This window comes from Mobula hypostoma, chromosome 12, assembly GCF_963921235.1.
Source record: "Mobula hypostoma chromosome 12, sMobHyp1.1, whole genome shotgun sequence".
Classification (NCBI taxonomy): domain Eukaryota; kingdom Metazoa; phylum Chordata; class Chondrichthyes; order Myliobatiformes; family Myliobatidae; genus Mobula; species Mobula hypostoma.
Genome location: NC_086108.1, coordinates 76,015,543 through 76,038,968, shown reverse-complemented (window position 1 = coordinate 76,038,968; position 23,426 = coordinate 76,015,543). Strand labels below are relative to the sequence as shown.

The 23,426-nt window shown below is 40.0% G+C and overlaps 1 protein-coding gene and 1 long non-coding RNA gene across 3 annotated transcripts in view; one reads left to right on the top strand and one right to left on the bottom strand.

The window, feature by feature from the left end:
• The window catches only part of LOC134355208 (HORMA domain-containing protein 1-like), a 49,544-nt gene extending 36,789 nt beyond the window's left edge, over positions 1 to 12,755 (top strand). The window contains exons 13-15 of the mRNA XM_063064989.1: positions 6,855 to 6,926; positions 7,575 to 7,691; positions 12,494 to 12,755. Coding sequence (XP_062921059.1) covers positions 6,855 to 6,926; positions 7,575 to 7,691; positions 12,494 to 12,553 — 249 coding nt within the window. The 3' untranslated portion in view covers positions 12,554 to 12,755. The remainder of the gene's footprint in view (positions 1 to 6,854; positions 6,927 to 7,574; positions 7,692 to 12,493) is intronic.
• On the bottom strand, positions 12,401 to 23,017 carry LOC134355210 (uncharacterized). 2 transcript variants are annotated; one of them, XR_010019984.1, is made up of 4 exons: positions 22,959 to 22,987; positions 21,088 to 21,161; positions 18,831 to 18,966; positions 12,401 to 12,514 (listed from the first exon to the last, which is right to left on the bottom strand). It is a non-coding gene; the product is annotated as an uncharacterized LOC134355210 (long non-coding RNA). The 2 variants fall into 2 exon arrangements; XR_010019985.1 differs by lacking the exon at positions 21,088 to 21,161 and having other exon boundaries at positions 22,959 to 23,017.
• Between the last annotated feature and the right edge of the window lie 409 nt (positions 23,018 to 23,426).

The following is a 23,426-nucleotide window of genomic DNA, read 5'->3' as shown; positions in this document are numbered from 1 at the left end:
TTTCATATTTATGCTTATTTGTAAAATATATAATGTGCATGGTGACCACATTTTGTGGCCATTAAGGGGATATCTGTACTAGGTATCAGAGTGCCTTCAAATGTTTTATCACTTGTGTCTGGATTAGTTACACCAAGGGAAAGAAGAGATTTTTCAGGCTCATGGTTAATGTTCCTTTGTAAAGCATTACAATCATAAGACCATAAGACAAAGGAGCAGAAGTAGGCCATTCGGCCCATCGAGTCTGCTCCACCATTTTATCATGAGCTGATCCATTTTATCCTATTTAGTCCCACTGCCCCGCCTTCTCACCATAACCTTTGATGCCCTGGCTACTCAGATACCTATCAATCTCTGCCTTAAATACACCCAATGACTTGGCCTCCACTGCTGCCCGTGGCAACAAATTCCATAGGTTCACCACCCTCTGACTAAAAAAATTTTTTCGCATTTCTGTTCTGAAAGGGCACCCTTCAATCCTGAAGTCATGCCCTCTCGTACTAGACTCCCCCATCATGGGAAACAACTTTGCCACATCCACTCTGTCCATGCCTTTTAACATTCGAAATGTTTCTATGAGGTCTCCCCTCATTCTTCTAAACTCCAAGGAATACAGTCCAAGAGCGGAAAAACGTTCCTCATATGTTAACCCTCTCATTCCCGGAATCATTCTAGTGAATCTTCTCTGTACCCTCTCCAACGTCAGCACATCTTTTCTTAAATAAGGAGACCAAAACTGCCCACAGTACTCCAAGTGAGTTCTCACCAGCGCCTTATAGAGCCTCAACATCACATCCCTGCTCCTATACTCTATTCCTCTAGAAATGAATGCCAACATTGCATTCGCCTTCTTCACTACCGACTCAACCTGGAGGTTAACTTTAAGGGAATCCTGTACGAGGACTCCCAAGTCCCGTTGCATCTCAGAACTTTGAATTCTTTCCCCATTTAAATAATAGTCTGCCCGTTTATTTTTTCTGCCAAAGTGCATAACCATACACTTTCCAGCATTGTACTTCATTTGCCACTTCTCTGCCCATTCTTCCAATCTATCCAAGTCTCTGTGCAGACTCTCCGTTTCCTCGGCACTACCGGCCCCTCCACCTATCTTCATATAGTCAGCAAACTTAGCCACAAAGCCATCTATTCCATAATCCAAATCGTTGATGTACAATGTAAAAAAAAGCGGCCCCAACACTGATCCCTGTGGAACACCACTGGTAACCAGCAGCCAACCAGAATAGGATCCCTTTATTCCCACTCTCTGTTTCCTGCCAATCAGCCAACGCTCTATCCACGTATGTAACTTTCCTGTAATTCCATGGGCTCTTATCTTGTTAAGCAGCCTCATGTGTGGCACCTTGTCAAAGGCCTTCTGAAAATCCAAATATACAACATCCACTGCATCTCCCTTGTCTAGCCTACTGGTAATTTCCTCAAAAAATTGTAATAGGTTTGTCAGGCAGGATTTTCCTTTAAGGAATCCATGCTGAGTTCTGCCTATCTTGTCATATGCCTCCAAGTACTCTGTAACCTCATCCTTGACAATCGACTCCAACAACTTCCCAACCACCGACGTCAAGCTAACAGGTCTATAATTTCCTTTTTGCTTCCTTGCCCCCTTCTTAAATAGCGGAGTGACATTTGCAATCTTCCAGTCTTCCGGAACCATGCCAGAATCTATCGACTTTTGAAAGATCATCGCTAATGCCTCCGCAATCTCCACAGCTACTTCCTTCAGAACACAAGGGTGCATTCCATCTGGTCCAGGAGATTTATCGACCTTTAGCCTATTCAGCTTCCTGAGTACTTTCTCTGTCGTAATTGTGACTGCGCACACTTCTCTTCCCTGCCACCCTTGAGTGTCCAGTATCCTGCTGTCTTCCTCAGTGAATTCTGATGCAAAATACTTGTTCAGTTCCTCTGCCATCTCCTCATCTCCCATTACAATTTCTCCAGTATCATTTTCTATCGGTCCTATATCTACTCTCACCTGTCTTTTACTCTTTATATACTTGAAAAAGCTTTTAGTATCCTCTTTGATATTATTTGCTAGTTTCCTTTCATAGTTAATCTTTTCTCTCTTAATGACCTTCTTGGTTTCCCTTTGTAAGGTTTTAAAAACTTCCCAATCCTCTGTCTTCCCACTAATTTTTGCTTCTTTGTATGCCTTCTCCTTTGCTTTAACTTTGGCTTTGACTTCTCTTGTCAACCACGGTTGCATCCTTTTTCCACTCGAAAATTTCTTCTTTTTTGGAATATACCTGTCTTGCACATTCCTCATTTTTCGCATAAACTCCAGCCACTGCTGCTCTGCCGTCTTTCCCGCCAGTGTCTCTTTCCAGTCAACTTTGGCCAGTTCCTCTCTCATGCCACTGTAATTTCCTTTACTCCACTGAAACACCGACACATAGTTATCATAGGATAACTTACTGTATTAATTTGAAGAATGACAGACACATTTTAATATAATTTATTGGAGTATGCTTTGAGAGCCTCTAAATAATTTTGTACTTAAATTGGCAGTTATGTACAGTCATTAGTAGATTTTATCTGTGACCTGGTGATGCTCCAAAATAAAAACTGCAAACTTGTGATAGGACAGAAAATTTAACTTCATTTGGAGTGAAATTTCATTCTTGTCACATTTCATTTGATTAGTAAATAGTTAAGTCTTTGTTAGTGTTCCAGATTTTGCTGTGATAATACTAATTGTAGGGTAAATATGATGAGCAATATGTTATGCAGTGGTATCACTGTAATAACACAAAGGTGTAGTACTTGTGCAGTACTTCCGCAAGTAAGCAGCTGAAAAAAGTTACGGGTAATTCATTCAGATGCAGATGAGTACTAATAAATTATTATTCCCCGAACAACCTCACTAGTCCTGAAAATATAATTGTACATTTGTATAGTCTCATTCCCTCTGAAGAAAATCAATGCTGTGTATTATCAAAGTGTCATTTGCCAGTCTATCTTAGCTAATTCATGTCTCATACCTTCAAAGTTACCCCTCTTTAAGTTCAGAACCTTTGTTTCTGAATTAACTGGACATAAGCCGGGAAGATGTGGAATCGATATGGGTAGAGCTGCGTAACACTAAGGGGCAGAAGACGCTGGTGGGAGTTGTGTACAGGCCACCTAACAGTAGTAGTGAGGTCGGAGATGGTATTAAACAGGAAATTAGAAATGTGTGCAATAAAGGAACAGCAGTTATAATGGGTGACTTCAATCTACATGTAGACTGGGTGAACCAAATTGGTAAAGGTGCTGAGGAAGAGGATTTCTTGGAATGTATGCGGGATGGTTTTTTGAACCAACATGTCGAGGAACCGACTAGAGAGCAGGCTATTCTGGACTGGGTTTTGAGCAATGAGGAAGGGTTAATTAGCGATCTTGTCGTGAGAGGCCCCTTGGGTAAGAGTGACCATAATATGGTGGAATTCTTCATTAACATGGAGAGTGACGTAGTTAATTCAGAAACAAAGGTTCTGAACTTAAAGAGGGGTAACTTTGAAGGTATGAGACATGAATTAGCTAAGATAGACTGGCAAATGACACTTCAAGGATTGACGGTGGATATGCAATGGCAGGCATTTAAAGGTTGCATGGATGAACTACAACAATTGTTCATCCCAGTTTGGCAAAAGAATAAATCAAGGAAGGTAGTGCACCCGTGGCTGACAAGAGAAATTAGGGATAGTATCAATTCCAAAGAAGTAGCATACAAATTAGCCAGAGAAAGTGGCTCACCTGAGGACTGGGAGAAATTCAGAGTTCAGCAGAGGAGGACAAAGGGCTTAATTAGGAAGGGGAAAAAAGATTATGAGAGAAAACTGGCAGAGAACATAAAAACGGACTGTAAAAGCTTTTATAGATATGTAAAAAGGAAAAGACTGATAAAGACAAATGTAGGTCCCCTGCAAACAGAAACAGGTGAATTGATTATGGGGAGCAAGGACATGGCAGACCAATTGAATAATTACTTTGGTTCTGTCTTCACTAAGGAGGACATAAATAATCTTCCAGAAATAGTAAGGGACAGAGGGTCCAGTGAGATGGAGGAACTGAGCGAAATACATGTTAGTAGGGAAGTGGTGTTAGGTAAATTGAAGGGATTGAAGGCAGATAAATTCCCAGGGCCAGATGGTCTGCATCCCAGAGTGCTTAAGGAAGTGGCCCAAGAAATAGTGGATGCATTAGTGATAATTTTTCAAAACTCGTTAGATTCTGGACTAGTTCCTGAGGATTGGAGGGTGGCTAATGTAACCCCACTTTTTAAAAAAGGAGGGAGAGAGAAACCGGGGAATTATAGGCCGGTTAGCCTAACGTCGGTGGTGGGGAAACTGCTGGAGTCAGTTATCAAGGATGTGATAACAGCACATTTGGAAAGCGGTGAAATGATCGGACAAAGTCAGCATGGATTTGTGAAAGGAAAATCATGTCTGACGAATCTCATAGAATTTTTTGAGGATGTAACTAGTAGAGTGGATAGGGGAGAACCAGTGGATGTGGTATATTTGGATTTTCAAAAGGCTTTTGACAAGGTCCCACATAGGAGATTAGTGTGCAAACTTAAAGCACACGGTATTGGGGGTAAGGTATTGGTGTGGGTGGAGAATTGGTTAGCAGACAGGAAGCAAAGAGTGGGAATAAACGGGACCTTTTCAGAATGGCAGGCGGTGACTAGTGGGGTACCGCAAGGCTCAGTGCTGGGACCCCAGTTGTTTACAATATATATTAATGACTTGGATGAGGGAATTAAATGCAGCATCTCCAAGTTTGCGGATGACACGAAGCTGGGTGGCAGTGTTAGCAGTGAGGAGGATGCTAAGAGGATGCAGGGTGACTTGGATAGGTTGGGTGAGTGGGCAAACTCATGGCAGATGCAATTTAATGTGGATAAATGTGAAGTTATCCACTTTGGTGGCAAAAATAGGAAAACAGATTATTATCTGAATGGTGGCCGATTAGGAAAAGGGGAGGTGCAACGAGACCTGGGTGTCATTATACACCAGTCATTGAAAGTGGGCATGCAGGTACAGCAGGCGGTGAAAAAGGCGAACGGTATGCTGGCATTTATAGCGAGAGGATTCGAGTACAGGAGCAGGGAGGTACTACTGCAGTTGTACAAGGCCTTGGTGAGACCACACCTGGAGTATTGTGTGCAGTTTTGGTCCCCTAATCTGAGGAAAGACATCTTTGCCATAGAGGGAGTACAAAGAAGGTTCACCAGATTGATTCCTGGGATGGCAGGTCTTTCATATGAAGAAAGACTGGATGAACTGGGCTTGTACTCGTTGGAATTTAGAAGATTGAGGGGGGATCTGATTGAAACGTATAAGATCCTAAAGGGATTGGACAGGCTAGATGCAGGAAGATTGTTCCCGATGTTGGGGAGGTCTAGAACGAGGGGTCACAGTTTGAGGATAGAGGGGAAGCCTTTTAGGACCGAGGTTAGGAAAAACTTCTTCACACAGAGAGTGGTGAATCTGTGGAATTCTCTGCCACAGCAAACTGTTGAGGCCAGTTCATTAGCTATGTTTAAAAGGAAGTTAGATATGGCCCTTGTGGCTACAGGGGTCAGGGGGTATGGAGGGAAGGCTGGGTTCTGAGTTGGATGATCAGCCATGATCATAATAAATGGCGGTGCAGGCTCGAAGGGCCGAATGGCCTACTCCTGCACCTATTTTCTATGTTTCTATGTTTCTAAGTATCCTAGAATCATAGAAAATTGCACAGAAACAGGCCCTTCAGCTCAATGAATCTGCTCGATCAAAGACGCATTTTTATACTAATCACCCTACATTGCCATCAACTGCATCATAGATTCTACCACTTGTTTACACATTAGGAACAATTAACTATGGTCAGTTAATTCATCAAGCCATACTCCTCTGGGGTGTGGAAGGAAACTGGAGCATTAAGGGGGAACCTATGCAGTCACAAGTAGAGCAGAACTGAACCTTGGTCACTGAAGCTGTGAAGCAGTAGCTCTGCCAGCTGCATTACTATACTGTCCTTAGTTCTTTAACTCTTCTTTATTTCCATATTTATTCTGATCTTTATTCAGTTTCCTATAGAATGGCTTAAATATATCTAATTTTTTTTTTAAAGTCTGTTTTATCATTTGTGTTCCTCTCACCGTATTTGTTTGATTGGTTGAAGAACCATGGTGTTGTCTTTACTTACGGATCCCTCCAGAAAAGTTAGGGTAGTTCTAAATGTTCAGTGAAATCCATTCCTTCATACCTTACAACAAAACCAGACCATTACGTACCTCTTTCACCTCAGACGGTTGAAGAAGTTTGCTATGGGCCCCCAAATACTAAGAACTTTCAATAGGGGCACAATTCAGAACATCCTGACTGGCTGCATCACTGCCTGATACGGGAACTGCACTTCACTCAATTGCAGGACTCTGCAGAGAGTGGTGCAGACACCCCAGTGCATCTGTAGATGTGAACTTCCCACTATTCAGGACATTTACAAAGACAGGTGTGTAAAAAGGGCCTGAAGGATCATTGGGGACCCAGTCACCCCAACCACAAACTGTTCCAGCTGCTACCATCCAGGAAACGGTACTGCAGCACAAAAGCCAGGACCAACAGGCTCTGGGACAGCTTCTTCCACCAGGCCATCAGACTGCTTAATTCATGCTGACACAACTGTATTTCTATGTTATATTGACTATCCTGTTGTACATATTTATTATAAATTACTATAAATTGCACATTTAGACGGAGGCATAACATAAAGATTTTTACTGCTCATGTATATGAAGGATATAAGTAATAAATTCAATTCAATGATATCAATTTTGTATTTGCCTTAAAGATCTCTTTATCTTTTAGATAAAGCAATTGGTAGCAAAGGCAGCAGAGCTGGATGTTTCAGACAAAAGGACAAAAGTTGGAAAAGAGCCGGTCAGTGTGTTATATTTCTAATTTTTTAAAATCTATTTCCCCTCTTCCATATTAAGTTTTATGTTACTTCTCGGCATTGTGGTCCAGTTTAGAGCCTTAAAATTATAGCATCATGAATTCATTCATAGTGAGATGTTCTGTTGGTTCATCAAATGAAAAACTTTTATTGTTACACAATGTTTGTCTGGTCTTTCACACTTGAATCCATTGGATGCCATCTCTTCTATTCTCCAAGACAGAAATTGAGAGGATTTATATGCCTGACAAGACAGAACTTTAACAGTTTACAGTGCCTCTCCTTCGCAATAAAGATGTGAAATCATTTTCACATCTGTTACATTTTAACAGTTTGTTTAAGAGAGTAGTTATATCTGTTCATATTATTTTGGAGAAATGCAATGAAAGTTACTCAAATTCAGGGAAGTAAATACTTGATCTCAAATATATCTTGGTGATATAAAGGCCAATTTTAACTTCTAGAATTGGAAGTAAAACTTGCTGATTTTGTTTTAGAACATCAGTCTAACCTGGTTCTTTGAACCTGTACTTGAAAGAGGACATTCTCCTGAAAATTTAACCCTACAAAATTTTAATTTCTGTATATAATAGCAATATTTATAGTGTAAATTATTTGGCTTTTGCTATTAGGTACAAGGGAATGGTTTACGACAAAATGGAGAAATGCATGTGGAACCACAGAAGTTGAGTACCACACAGTCAATAAAAGCGGTTCGAGCAAAAAAGACAATCTCTGAAGTAAACTGTGTAAGTGAATTATTTTTATGATTGAATGAAATAGGTCAGAATATACACCCTCAGTTCTGCTGTCAGAATATTGTTAACATTTTTCAAATGTATTTTGATAGTTTTTGAATACTTCTGAATATCAAGAGCATAACAAATTTTTATGGCCTTTGGCCAGTTGACTCTGAAGAGGCCTGGTGAGATTAACTGTCAGCTTCTCTTTCTGCCATTTCATAGGCAGTGGTTGTTTTATTGCCTTTTCACATGACAGTCAAAGGAAATTCTGACTGAAGTTGTGCATGAGATTCAGTTTCTTGCCAATTCCAGATAATGGCATGCAATCACCACAATATAAGGTGATGACTGAACGTTCAGTTAGCCATGATGAAGGGTCTCGGCCCGAAACGTCAACTGTACCTCCTCCTACAGATGCTGCCTGGCCTGCTGCGTTCACCAGCATTTTTTGTGTGCGTTGCTTAAAATTCCAGCATCTGCAGATTTACCAGTTTGGTTTGCTGTGTTTTTCAACTGAATGGGCACACATTAATTGCCCATCACTTCAAACCTACTTTGTTATACTACAGCCAAATTTGCCACCATCATCTTTTATGTAGCTATCTTTTAATATTGTAACAAGAAAAAGTGTGAATTATACTTAGTTGGCGGTGGGAGGGAAGATTTTGCTGAAAATCTAAGACTTGACAAGTGTGAAGTGGTTCATTTTGGTAGGTCAAATTTGAAGACAGAATATAATATTAATGGTAAGACTCTTGACAGTGTGGAGGATCAGCGAGATGTTGGGGTCTGTGTCCATAGGACACTTAAAGCTGCTGCGCAGGTTGACGGTGTTGTTAAGAAGGCGTATGGTGTGTTGGCCTTCATCAACTGTGGGATTGAGTTCAAGAGCCCTGAGGTAATGTTTTAGCTATGTAAGACCTTAGTTAGATCCCACTTGGAGAACTGTGTTTAATTCTGGTCACCTCACTACAGGAAGGATGTGGATACTATAGAAAGAGTGCAGAGGAGATTTGCAAGGATGTTGCCTGGATTGAAGAGCATGCCTTATGAGAATAGGTTGCGTAAACTTAGCCTTTTCCCCTTGGAGAGACAGAGGATGAGAAGTGACCTGACAGAGGTGTATAAGATGATTGTGTGAATAGCCTGAGGCTTTTTCCCAGGGCTGAAACGGCTAACACGAGGTGGCATAGTTATAAGGTGCTTGGAAGCAGGTAGAAGGGTGATGTCAGAGGTAAGTTGTTCCACACAGAGTGGTGTGTGCATGGAATGCACTGCCAGTGAAGGTGGTAGAGGCGGTTACAATAGGGTCTTTTAAGAGATTCTTAGAAAGGTACATGGAGCTTAAAAAAATAGAGGGCTATGCAGCAGGGAAATTCTAGGTAGTTTCTAGAGTAGGTTACATGGTTAGCACAACATTGTGGGCTGAAGAGCCTTTAATGTACTGTAAATTTCTGTGTTTCTATGTAACATATTGTGAAATTACAAAATCAGTATTGTGCTCTGCTTTGTAAAGTTAGATTGCATGGAATCCAGGGAGAGCTGACTAATTCGATACACAGTTGGTTTGATGATGAGAAGCACAGAATGATGGTAGAAACTTGTGTCTTTTGGAGGTTGGTACTGGATGCATTTTTGTTTGTCGCCTATATCAATAATTTGGACGAAAATGGACAAGGCATGGTTAAGTAAGTTTGTAGATGACACTAAATGAGGCACATCAAGACCCTGCTGCCCCCCTCACTGGACTCCCTGCAGTTTGTGTATTGTCCCAACCACTCAACAGACGACGCCCTCACCCACCTGAACAAAAAAGAACATGTATGTTCGAATGCTGTTCATAGACTTCAGCATTCAACACAATCATTCCTCAGCACCTGATTGGAAAGCTGAAACTGCTGGGCCTGAACACCTCCCTCTGCAACTGGATCCTAGGCTTCCTGACTGGGAGACCTCAGTCAGTCCAGATTGGGAGCTGCATCTCCAACACCATCACACTGAGCACGGGAGCCCACCAGGGCTGTGTGCTTAGTCCACTGCTGTTCATTCTGCTGACCCACGACTGTGCAGCAATACACAGCTCGAATCACATCATCAAGTTCGCCGATGACACAACCGTGGTGGGTCTCATCAGCAAGAACGACGAGTCAGCATACAGAGAGGAGGTGTAGCGGCTAACGGACTGGTGCAGAGCCAACAACCTGTCTCTGAATGTGAACAAAACAAAAGAGATGGTTGTTGACTTCAGGAGGACGCGGAGTGACCACTCTCCGCTGAACATTGACGGCTTCTCCGTTGAGATCGCTAAGAGCACGAAATTTTTTGGTGATCACCTGGCAGAGAATCTCACCTGTACCCTCAACACCAGCTCCATAGCCAAGAAAGCCCAGCAGCGTTTCTACTTTCTGCGAAGGCTGAGAAAAGTCCACCTCCCACCCCCCATCCTTACCACATTCTACAGAGGATGTATCGAGAGCATCCTGAGCAGCTGTATCACTACCTGGTTCGGGAATTGCACCGTCTCAGATTGCAAGACCCTGCAGCGGATAGTGAGGTCATCTGAGAAGATCATTGGGGTCTCTCTTCCCGCCTTTACAGACATTTACACTACACGCTGCACCCATAAAGCCAACAGCATTGTGAAGGACCCCACGCACCCCTCATACAAACTCTTTTCCCTCCTGCCATCTGGCAAAAGGTACCGAAGCATTTGGGCTCTCACGACCAGACTATGTAACAGTTTCTTCCCCCAAGCCATCAGACTCCTTAATACCCAGAGTCCAGATTGACATCGACATCATTTATTATTATATTGTTATTTGTCCTCTACTGTGCCTATTGTCTTGTTTATTATTTACTGCACTGTTTTGTGCACTTTATGCAGTCCTCTGTGGGTCTGTAGTCTAGGGTAGTTTTGTGTTGTTTCATGTAGCACCATGGTCCTGGAGGAATGTTGTTTTCGTTCTTACTGCATACTGTACCAGCAGTTTATGGTGGAAATGACAATTAAAAAGCGACTTGACTTGTGCTGCAGGCAGTATCGCTGGCAGTGAAGGTTATCAAAAACTACAGGAGGATCTTGATCAGCTGTGCTAGTGGACCAAGGTATGCCAAATGGAGTTGAATTCCAATAAGTGTGGTGTTGGATTTAGGAAAGTCGTATCAAAGTCAGATTTCACAGTAAATGGTAGGGCCCGGGGGAGAGTTGTAGAAGAGGGGCATCTTGGAGATCAGGTACATGATATCCTGAATGTGAAATCGCAGGTGGTCTTGGTGATGAAGAATATTTTTTGCACACTGGCATACTGAGTTTTGAAGTTGGGTGGTTATTCAAGGTTATTTAACGTCATTTTCAGTACACAAATATGAACAAGAATGAAATAATTACTCCAGATCGGTTGCAGCACAAATAAAAATACAATAAGATAAAGAACACACCAATTTAAAAAAAACACAATAAATATAAATACTTAGTTTATATACAAAGATTGATTGTACCTGTATATCTATAGAATGATATGAGGCACAGGAGCATTTAAGGTGATTCTGAAAGGAAATGATAAAGTAGTGAGGTATGGAGAAGTGGATTAGTGGATGAAGGTGTTGATCAACCATACTGCTTGGAAAGTAACGGTTTTTGAGTCTAGTGATCCTGGTAAGGATGCTACGTATCCTTCTTCCTGATGAAAGTGGGACAAACAGTCCATGAGCAGGGAGGGTAGGATCCTTCATGGTGTTGCAGGCTGTTTTTTTTTGGCACCTTTCTGTATATACTATACATATGTCTTTTATAGCAGGTAGGCTGGTGTCAGTGATGCATCGGCAGTTTTGGCTACCCGTCATAGAACCTTCCTGTCCACCGCAGTGCAGTTTCCGTAACACACAGTGATGCAGCTTGTTGGGATGCTCTCTGCTTCACATCTGTAGAAGGATATGAGTAGAGATGTGCATAGTCTAGCTCTCCAGCCTCTTCAGAAAGCACAGGCATTGGTGAGCTTTTCTGTTTGTGTAATGTGTTCTGCAACCATGAGAGGTTGTTTGTGCACTGCCAGGAGTTTGAAACTGTTTGCAATTAAAAGAGGGGCGTGAGTGGTGAGAGGTCTCCTGTAGTCGATAACAATTTTCTTTGTCTTGTTGAAATTCAGGAAATGTTTTTTTTGCTTGGCACCAGGCCTTGAGCTCTTCACTTCCTGTTGTGCAGTTGTACAAGATGCTGGTGGGGTGGTAGTTTAATACTCCAATATTTGAAGTATAGTGTTCAGTTTTTGGTCACCCTGCTTTAGGAAAAATATTATTAAACTAGAATGAGTGTAGAAAAGATTTACAAGTATGTTTCCATGACTGGAAGGACTGAGTTATAGGGAAAGGTTAGACAGGCTAGGATTTTTTTCTGTTGGGAGTGTAGGAGACTGAGAGGCAATCTTATAGAGGCATAGAATAGCATAAGGGGCATAAAGCATAGGGTCAATGAACTGTCATTTTCCCATGGTTGGAAATCAAGAATTAGAGTGGGCATGGGTTTAAGATGAAAAGGGAAAACCTTAACAAGAACTTGTGGGGCAGCTATTTTTAAACAGAGTGTGGTCTAAATAGGTGGTATGATCTACTCAAGGAAGTGGTTGAGGCAGGTATAATAACTTTTGAAAGGCAATTGGACAAGTACATGTGTAGGACAACTTTAGAAAGATGAGCCAAAAACAAGCAAATTTGACTGGCTTTACTGTACATCTTGTTTGCATGGACAACTTGGGACAGGGGGCTCATTTGTGAGCCAATTGATTCTGTGATTCCTCTCTGTTTCCCAACAGGCAGCAAGTAAGTCCGCAATGCTTCAAGAGAAGATTACAAAGAGAAGGAGAAAAAATTGAGGATTAAATAAATTTGATAATATTTGATAATCTTATGACTATTAAGCTAATTTAATTAATATTTTGAATTGATTACACAACATTACCATTATTTAAAATAATATCAGTAAATATTGTTAGTACATGTCTGAAAAAGTATAAAATATACATATTTTGTATGTACCTGCAATTAAATAGAACTTTCTGGTTATATGTGCCTTATAACATGAAACCAGCTTTCTAAAGAATTTTTTCTCTGTGATAAACACTCTTATGAAAATTTATCTAGCTTAAGAAGCAAGGTTTCAAAATGGACTCAGTTAGCTACTTTATTTCACATTTTATTTCAGACCAGCAAGATGTGTAAGGATAAGGTTTGTTTTTTTCAAAAATATAATTTTGTGAATAAGATTTGCATCAATTTGTCTTTGTGTATGTTTCTTAAGCAAACACTGAGGGTTTTTTTTTTAAATATGGGCTACAGTTTCTTAATATGGTATGAAACCATATAACCTTTAACATGGCTGCACCAAGTTTCAAATCAGAAATGGCACTGAGCTGATGCTGTGGCCTGCAATTAACAATCTTCTGGACTGGCTGAGGCAATGAACTGGCTTTGTGGCTCTGTACTCACTTTCATGAACTTTAGTTCTGAATGTTGTTTGTTTACTTTTTATGGTTTGCATGATCTGTCCTTTTTCACACATTAGGTGTTTGACAGTCTTTTTAATGGGTTCTATTGGGTTTCTTTGTTTTAGTGGCTGCTTGTACAAATTTCAAGATTGTACACAGTATACATACTTCAATAATAAATGTTCCTTGAACCCTGGCTGAAGAAGATATTGAGGTGGTAGACAGCAAAAAAGAGACTTGTCAGTTATATGTTTTGGGATCAAGCAATTTTTTTTTGAGTAGTATAAGAGATGTTGCAGTAAACCTGATGAAGAAATCAGGAGGGCAAAAGGGTGATATGAGATATCCTTGGCAGATACGTAAGAGAATATCTTAAGAGATTCTATATTAGAAGTAATAAGAGTAGAGAGAATAGATTCCCTTAAGAATCAGCATGGTCATCTATGAGACACAGGACATAGCTGAGGCCTTAAATTAACACTTCTCATCTGTATTTACTGTCCAGAAAGTATTGAATTGGAGAAAGTTCAAGGAAGAGCACAGTGATGTCCTGAAACACATCAACCTTATGAAAGTGGAGGTGCTGGTGGTGTTGAGGCATTAAAGGGGGATAAATCCCTAACTGTATCTAATTAATTTGTGGGAAGCAAAGGAAGAAATTGTAGGGGCACCTGGCAGAAATTTTTGTATCCTCCTTAGTGAGGTACAATACAGCTAAGTGAATAAAGGAGAGATGCAGATCAGGTGATGTGTTGCAGCTGCATGATGTGGAAGTTGATGAATCCCACTGTGGTTCCCAGTGACCACATCTGTGGCAAGTGTTGGTTGCTTAAGGAATTCAGGATTAAGCTGGAATCTGAGTTTCAGACACTGTGACACATCAGGGAGGGGTAGAGTTACCTAGATGTAGTCAGAGTAGATTGACTGCTTTAAATCTGTTCTATGGCCAGGGACGAGGGTGTGACTGAGAGTGAAGGAGGTTGGGGAATCCAAAAGGTGTTGCTGAATGAGGCTCAGTAATGAAGTTTGTCCAACTGGTCTAAGATTCTTGCTCCCTATGTGGCTGTAGGAAGGATGACCAACCTAACCATGGCAACGTTGTTCAGGGAACCATTCCAGAGAGGGAAGAGAAAAATGTAGTTGTAATTGGGGTTAGTATCGTCAGGGGAATAGACACATTGCCTGTTGCAAGGATCAAGAATCCAGAAGGCTGTGTTGCCTGTCACATGCCTAGGTTCAGGAATCTAACTCAACCTGCAGAGGAATTTGGAGCCGGAGGAAAAAGATCCGGTTGTTGTGATCCATGTAGGTCCAGTAACGTAAGCAGAACAAGGAAAAAGGCTCTGCTGAAGGAATTTGAACAACTAGGGACTAAATTAAAATACAGAACCTAAAAGGTAATAATCTCTGGACTGTTAGCTGAGACATGTGCAAATTGGCCAAGGTTATTTAGATCAGGGAGCCAAATGCGTGGCTCTTGCATGTTGCAATTGCACCTGCCTTGACCATTTCCTCCAACAGCTCATTGCAGGTATTCACTACCCTCTGCGTAAAGAAGAGTTACATTTCAGGTCTCTTAAAACTTTCCCCTTTTATCCAGTATCTGTGCCCTCTGGTTTCGGACTCCAACCCTGGGGAAAAGATTCTGACTGTACATCTTATACATAACCCTCGTGATTTTATAAGTGTCTTTGAGGTTACCCCATGTTCTCCTACACTCCAAGGAATAAAGATTCAATGTAGCCTACCTTTCCTTACAACTCAAGCTTTCTAGTCCAGATAGCATCCTTGTAAATCTCTTCTGCATCTGCTCTAGCTTGGCAATATATTTCCTATAACATGGTGACCAAAACTGCACACGATACTCCATGTGTGGTCTCACCAGCAACTTGTATAACTGTATCATAATGTACCTAGTCCTAATCTTGATGCCCTGACTTATGAAGGCCAGCATGATAGGTAACTCTTTCATCACCCTTTCTATGTGTGCTGGCACTTTCAATGAACTGAGCACTTAAATAGTGTGAAATTCATGGAAGGCTTAGAGAGTTAGATCAGCAAGTGGAGTCAGAACAGTTACACCCAAACTAGATTGGGATCAAGGTCTTGGTGAAAATTATAAACAGTGCCAAAATGTCTTCAAATACTAAAAGGCAGATAATTCTGGAAGCACACAGGCCATGTAATACCTGTGGGAATAGAAATAGTATTCATATTTTCAAGCCTGAGCTCCTTCAATTGATGAGGTTGACATAAAATTACAGGATACAGAATACTAATGGTTATCATCCAGGGAAGTGCAACAGAAAAACAAAACAAAGGTAGAAAGAAATGCAAAAAGTGAATGTCAAACAAATCTTGCAAGGGCCTGATAGCCCTTTGTACCGCTTATAACACAGCAGTAAATATGAGACACATTGTTTATGTATCACATTTATGAAAATATTTCCGCATGTTACCTTCAAAACAAGTAGGGCAGCTGTATCTTGTATTCCTTACTAATTTATCAACAGTAAACATTTATCTATGATGGTACTTCATTTAATGCTTTAAATGTGTTCCCAATAAGAACAGCACAAATGGATTTACTGCAAAATCATTATAGCCTGCTGCTGCATTACTCACAAGATTGTTGCACTGGGAACCTCGGTGCCAGAATCCTTGCCCTCTGTTGGAACCCTCATAACAATGTAACACGCCCATAGTGCGGGCTGCCTATGAGGTCTGATATTGGATGAACCATAGATGCAGCCTGCAGACTTGCCAATATGGCAAGTGCACACCAATGTTCGGAACTGGCAACACCTACTTCATGCACTGATAGATTGCCTGGATCCTAATCTCTTTTGGAAGTCATGGAAGCTTTTTTTTCACCAATTTGCTTGGCTATACAAAAAGGCAGTGATTTCTCTATGGTAGAAGCCCAAAGGCAGCAAGATGGATGGTAAGTTTTTCAAGCTATTTTGGCTTGTTTAAAGTTTTTAAATTATATTATATGAGCTTTTCTTAATTTGAAATTGCGTAGGAGAGGTTTAGATGGCTATAGGCTAGACAAAGGCAGATGGGACTAGTTCTCTGGGCAACATGGTTACCATGGACAAGTTGGGCTGACGTGTCTGATTCCATGCTGTATGACTCTGACTCTACAAGATTGTTTATTTTAGTTACTACAACTTTAACAATTTTAAATATCTCAGACTACCTAAGTTTTTAAAGGCATCAACGATATTACAGTGCACTGCCAAAAGGTTCAGCTGCCCCTCATGCCTTTGCAGTCTACGATGTTTATCCAACAAAGATCAAACCTCTGCATTCATTTCTGGTAATTATGGCTGGGTGGGGGTGGGGGTGGGGTTGGGGGGGGAACAATAGGACCAAGATGATTCTGATGGAATGTCCCAGGACCAATCTATCCTAGTTAATGGATCTCAGCAAAGGCAGGCTAAGGGAGAAAAGTATCTTCTGGGTCTTTCCTGACTGAAAATACAGTACACCTCTCATTTTAAAGAATAAATGCCCTTGTAGCTGAAACACGCTGAGTAATTCAGGCATGCACGTGAAGAATGTACAATTGCAAGATGTATACAAGATGCTAGCAACCATGGTAATGTAACTTGTGATACAGCCTGCCTTTTTACCTTAAACATCAAACAATAAATAATGTTTAACAACACGGAATCGGGTTACTTGAGACACTGCACTCTATAGTTACTGCTTTCTGTACTGCCATACAGGATTGCATCATAGAATTTGATTAGCATTCACCAGTCACAAAAGACACTTGATGTTTCACCAGAATACTACACATGAATCCAATTAAATTATTTTACCGTTTTGGTTATATTGCCCGCTGAACCCTTCCATCTTCTGTTTGTCTCTTCTTACATGAAAATACATTTGCTTTACCCAGTTGGTACCCTCTCCCACACTCGAACCTAAGACACAGCTCACAATTATTCACAAGGTGTTTTAACTCATTGTGTGCTAGTTCTATAGAAAGCCATGACTGACATACACAAGGAGCAGGTAACTTTATTCCCATGTAAGGCAACAAAAAAAAAAATTACCGAAAGAAAGCGCAAAAGTAGTTCCTTATAGAATGAAATTTCATTTTATAAGCTATAAATTCTGATTTCTAAGTTAAGATAGTTCAGTATAATCTTATTTCAATCTAAATTTAGATTAAAATACATGTGAAGTCTAAGTGTAGTCCATGGATATCTTCCAAGTTTGAAATGGGTGGTTTGGAATTTATCCAGAGTAACTCCTTGGCTATTTAAGAATTGATGTATTTAAATCAGACTGAATTATCATAAAATCCTCATTATTTCACATTTCTCCATCTTTTAAAAGATTATATAAAAGTACTTAAAAATTCTATACTTCTCATAATAAAGTATTTCATGAAGTGTCCAGCTCAAATCTGATTTGTGTTTTTGTAACAGCATGTTTCAAAATATATTTATAATTTATTTGACAGTGGTGTGTGTAAATTTCTCACTTTACTTTGCTCTCTGTGTAAGGAAAAGAACCATTAATTTTCCAGGAAATCATTAAAATTATTTACTTTGCTGGTATATTGCTCACTCTGTCCACATTTGCTCAGGAGACAACTAGTGCCCTCCCACCCTGGTTTCTATCAGCCGCTCTGAAAGAGCAAAATCTTGAGCTTGCCATGAATAATACCAATGGAAATTTACTAGTGTTGTTAATAAAAAAGGAACTATAGCAACAGTTTCTGTGTATTATTGTGATACATGAGATGTGTTAGGATTTAAAAAATGGATATAGCTTCTTGTAATGCAAAATCTATAAAAAGGCATTTTATCAAGCCTACGTTTCTTATTGCAATTTAAATTGTTCCAGATCAATCATGACAGATTGCAATGGATGAAATTGAAGAGCCTGAAATCAAATTTATTTCAAATATTACATGTAGTCTATGAGAATAGACAGAATCGAATTGTGCTAATAGAGACCAATTTTCAGCCTTGCACGTGGTTGTAATGACATTATTTTTGTTCAGTTTCAGATTTTATCCCTGCATATGATGTCACATTTACTTGTTACTTTGCTTTAATAGATGTGCAGTGTATTGAAAGTTTGATGGAACTGCTCAAACATCTTGAAAATTCTAAAAAAAAGACAGCTATTGGCATTGAATTCCATCCAAATTCCTACAGTAACCTAGAAAAAGAAAATATGCAAAGTGCCAAAGGTTAACAGGCATATCTGCAAAGAAAATGGTTGTTTGACAGATATAATGAAATTAACTGGAACAGATATCTGATATGACAATCATTGTTCTATTAATTTATTGCTATCACTGACCATTCAATTCCTTTTTTTACTTGATGTTAACTTGAACAAAGATTTGAGAATAATGAAATTGTGATTGGTTTCACAAGTGAATTTCCAGCACATTGCAATTTTTGGTTCAACTCTTTTCATAAATTCAATGTTAATACTTAATATACATGAAACTGGATAGTAACCTAAATATTGGAAAAGTTTTGCTGCAGTATGTAACTAGTCTGACCAAAAATTTAGATGGGGCTAGAAATGTTAACAATGGAAGCTGTCTAATATTTACGTGTTGGGTAGCCATCTCTCCTGCCTTGACTAATATGTTTTTATTGCACACACTTATTTAAAATTTACATACCTTTTCCATTTTTGTGTTAAATGATGGGCTGAGGAAGAAAGCTGTGACGTACAGTTTCCCAGAGTGAGAAACTTTGGAAGTACTCAAATGTAACATGCACAAAATTCTGGAAGAGCTCAGCAGATCTGGCACATCCCTGAAGGGAATGAACAGTCAACGTTTCAGGCCAAGGCCCTTCATTAGGATTGAATTCCAAAGCATTTTGGGTCCATTGCTCTGGATTTCTAGCATATATATGATTTAAGCGCGTGGATGTGTGCATTACATATATTCACCCCTGTCCTCTGGGGTGTGCCTTATTCTGAATGTCAAAATTCATTTCTGTTGTAATTGGTTAGTTTAGAGACTGCAGATAGTTTTCCCACTGGATAGCTATCTGGTGTCCAGTTTCAAATATCCTGGGTATATAAGATAGCATGTGGAAGGGGCTTGATCTCCTCTTCCTTTGTTTAAGGCAAGGATGCATGTCACAATTGGGAAGGTACACTCTGCATGCACTTCTAACTAAGTACGTTTCTTGTATGTACATATGTTTGTTGAATATTCAGCTTTATAACCATATAACAATTACAGCACGGAAATAGGCCATCTCAGCTCTTCTAGTCCGTGCCGAACGCTTACTCTCACCTAGTCCCACCGACCTGCACTCAGCCCATAACCCTCCATTTCTTTCCTGTCCATATACCTATCCAATTTTTCTTTAAATGACAATATCGAACCTGTCTCTACCACTTCTACTGAAAGTTCGTTCCACACAACCACCACTCTCTGAGTAAAGTTCCCCCTTGTGTTACCCTTTAACTCTCAACTCATGTTCTCTTGTTTGAACCTCCCCCATTCTCAATGGAAAAAGCCTATCCACGTCAACTCTATCTATCCCCCTCATACTTTTAAATACTTCTATTAAGTTCCCCCTCAACCTTCTACGCTCCAAAGAATAAAGACCTAACTTGTTCAACCTTTCTCTGTAACTCAGGCGCTGAAACCCAGGTAACATTCTAGTAAATCTTCCCTGTACTCTCTCTATTTTGTTGACATCTTTCCTATAATTCGGTGACCAGAACTGTACACAATACTCCAAATTTGGCCTTACCAATGCCTTGTACAGTTTTAACATTACATCCCAACTCCTATACTCAATGCTCTGATTTATAAAGGCAAGCATACCAAAAGCTTTCACCACCCTATCCACATGAGATTCCACCTTCAGGGAACTATGCACCATTATTCCTAGATCACTCTGTTCTACTGCATTCTTCAATGTCCTACCATTTACCATGTACATCCTATTTTGATTAGTCCTACCAAAATGTAGCACCTCACACTTATCAGCATTAAACTCCATCTGCTGTCTTTCAGCCCACTCTTCTAACTGGCCGAAATCTCTCTGCAAGCTTTGAAAACCTGCTTCATTATCCACACCACCACCTATCTTAGTATCATCTGCATTCTTACTAATCCAATTTACCACCCCATCATCCAGATCATTAATGTATACGACAAACAAGATTGGACCCAGTACAGATCCCTGAGGCACTCCACTAGACACCGGCCTCCAACCTGACAAACAGTTATCCAGCACCACTCTCTGGCGTCTGCCATCCAGCCACTGCTGAATCCATTTTACTACTTCAATATTAATACCTCACGATTGAATCTTCCTAACTAACCTTCCATGTGGAACCTTGTCAAAGGCCTTACTGAAGTCCATATAGACGACATCCACTGCTTTACCCTCGTCAATTTTCCTAGTAACATCCTCAAAAAATTCAGTAAGATTTGTCAAACATGACCTTCCACGCACAAATTCATGTTGACTGTTCCTAATCAGACCCTGTCTATCCAGATAATTATATATACCATCTCTAAGAATACTTTCCATTAATTTATCCGCCACTGACGTCAAACTTACAGGCCGATAATTGCTAGGTTTACTCTTAGAACCCTTTTTAAACAATGGAACAACATGAGCAATACACCAATCCTCCAGCACTATCCCCGCTTCTAATAACATTTGAAATATTTCTGTCAGAGCCCCTGCTATTTCTACACTAACTTTCCTCAAGGTCCTAGGTAATATCCTGTCAGGACCCGGAGTCTTATTCACTTCTGTATTCCTTAAAAGCGCCAGTACTTCCTCTTCTTTAATCATCATAGTTTCCATAACTTCCCTACTTGTTTCCCTTACCTTACACAATTCAATACCCTTCTCCTTAGTGAATACCGAAGAAAAGAAATTGTTCAAAATCTCTCCCACCTCTTTTGGCTCCACACATAGCTGTCCACTCTGATTCTCTAAGGGACCAATTTTATCCTTTGCAGTGTCTGTAACTTGGGAAACATCAATGTTTTGTCCAACTTTTACTGTTTGAATAGGTTTAATAATCATTTATTTACAAAGTCAGTGCATTTCCTGTCTTACTTGTTGAACCTATAAACCTGATTCAACATTATAACCCCCCTTTGAAGTTTTCCTGTTTTACAATATTTAATTACAGCAGATTTAAATTGGCTATTTTTGATAATGATCAAAAGTAAACACTCTTTTGTGTCAAAGTGAAAACAAATTTCTACAGATTAGTCAAAATTTATTACATTTATTAAACACAAAATAATTATAGCATTATGACTGACCCCCATTAAGTAAGTATTTAGTAAATGCAATTTTGGCAGCAATTACACCCTTGAGTCAGGGTGAATAGGTCTCTATCAGCTTTGCACATCTGGACACTGCAATTTTTCCCCATGCTTCTTTACAAAACTCTTCAAGCTCTGTCAGATTGCACGGGGATTGTGAGTGAACAGCTCTTTTCTCGTCCAGCCACAAATTCTCAATCGGATTGAGTTCTGAACTCCGATTTGGCCACTCCAGAACATTAACATTGTTGTTTTTAAGCCATTTCTGTGTAGTTTTGGCTTTATGTTAGGGCCATTGTCTTGCTGGAAAACAAATCTCCCAAGTTACAGTTCTCTTACAGACTGCATCAGATTTTCCTCCAGGATTTCTCTGTATTTTGCTGCACTCATTTTACCCTCTACCTTCACAAGCCTTCCAGGGTCTGCTGCAGTAAAACATCCCCACTGCATGATGCAGTCACCACCCTGCTTCATGGTAGGGATGATGTGTTTTTGATGATATGTGGTGTTTGGCCAAACACCAAACATAGCGTTTAGTCTTATGGCCAAAAAGCTCAAATTTTGGTTTCATCATTCGACACAACCTTCTTCCAGCTGACTTCAGAGTCTTTCACACGCCCTCTGGCAAACACTAGCTGAAATTTCATGCAAGTTCCCCCCCCCCCCCGCCAACAGTGGCTTTTTCTTTGCCACCTTCCCATAAAGTCGCATCTGGTGAAGCACCCGGGCAACAGTTGTATGTGCACTCTCTCCCATCTCAGCCACTGAAGCTTGCAACTCCTCCAAAGTTGTCATAGGTGTCTTGGTGGCCTCTCTCACTAGTCCCCTTCATGCACGGTCACTCAGTTTCTGAGGACCGCCTGCTCTAGGCTCTACAGATGTGCCATATTCTTTCCATTTCTTGATGATTGACTTAACTGTACTCCAAAGGATATTCAGTGACCTGGTAAATCTTCTTGTATCCTAACTTGTGCCTTTCAATAACCTTTTCACAGAGTTACTTGGAGTGTTCTTTTGTCTTCATTGTGTAGTTTTTACCAGGGTACTGATTCACAAGCAGTTGGACCTTCCAGACACAGGTGTATTTTTAACTACAACGAATTGTAGTAAATAATAAATAAATATAAACACACACACATATACATACAAATATACAAAAAAAATTGTCCCCCTGCCATGAAAACCCACTTTGGTTTTGAACTGCACCCTTTGCTGCTGTACTTAACATACATTTCAATAAGAGTAATATCATAAAAAAGTTATGGCATCAAACTAATACTGAGATTCTAACATTGTGGTGTGCTTTTATTTTTGGAGAACTGAAATCACATCAGTGCCGAACCTTTCAGTTTTTAGAGAGAAAAAAGGATCAACTTACAATGCCCTTAAAAGAGTGAGTAGTATTTGAATGGCATTTAATTAGCCTATTTACTGCTACTATACGGCAGGCTGATGTCTGTAACAGTGATTACATGGGCAAGGACCACTCACCTATTTCTCCAGCACTTCTGGCAAAATTGTAATTCTTTCTGTTCCCATGTATGTTTATAACATCAATCTTTATTGAAAATCAAGAGTGCAAACTGAAGTTAGGGTTTGAAAGTTTTAAAATGTTTATATGTAACTTTCAGCAATGGGTTCTTGATTAGGTTGCAAAAAAAGCCATTGCTTAGAGTAATGCTCTGAGCAAATGTTTACCCCAGCAGTTTAGATATAAAGTGCTGATGACAATACACCCCATCTTTTCCTTCTTGGTGTAAATTGTGGAGAATAGCCACATTAAAAATAAACTCCTCAAATTAAAGTACAACTGATAAATGACTTGGTATAATATGAATTAAAAGGTTCCATTTCAGATCAAGAAACAAAGCCTCATCTTTAGTTTGAGCACTTTACTGTCTTGTAGATTCAAAACTAAGTTCAATCATTTCAAGTCATGAGTACTGCTATTATTTATTT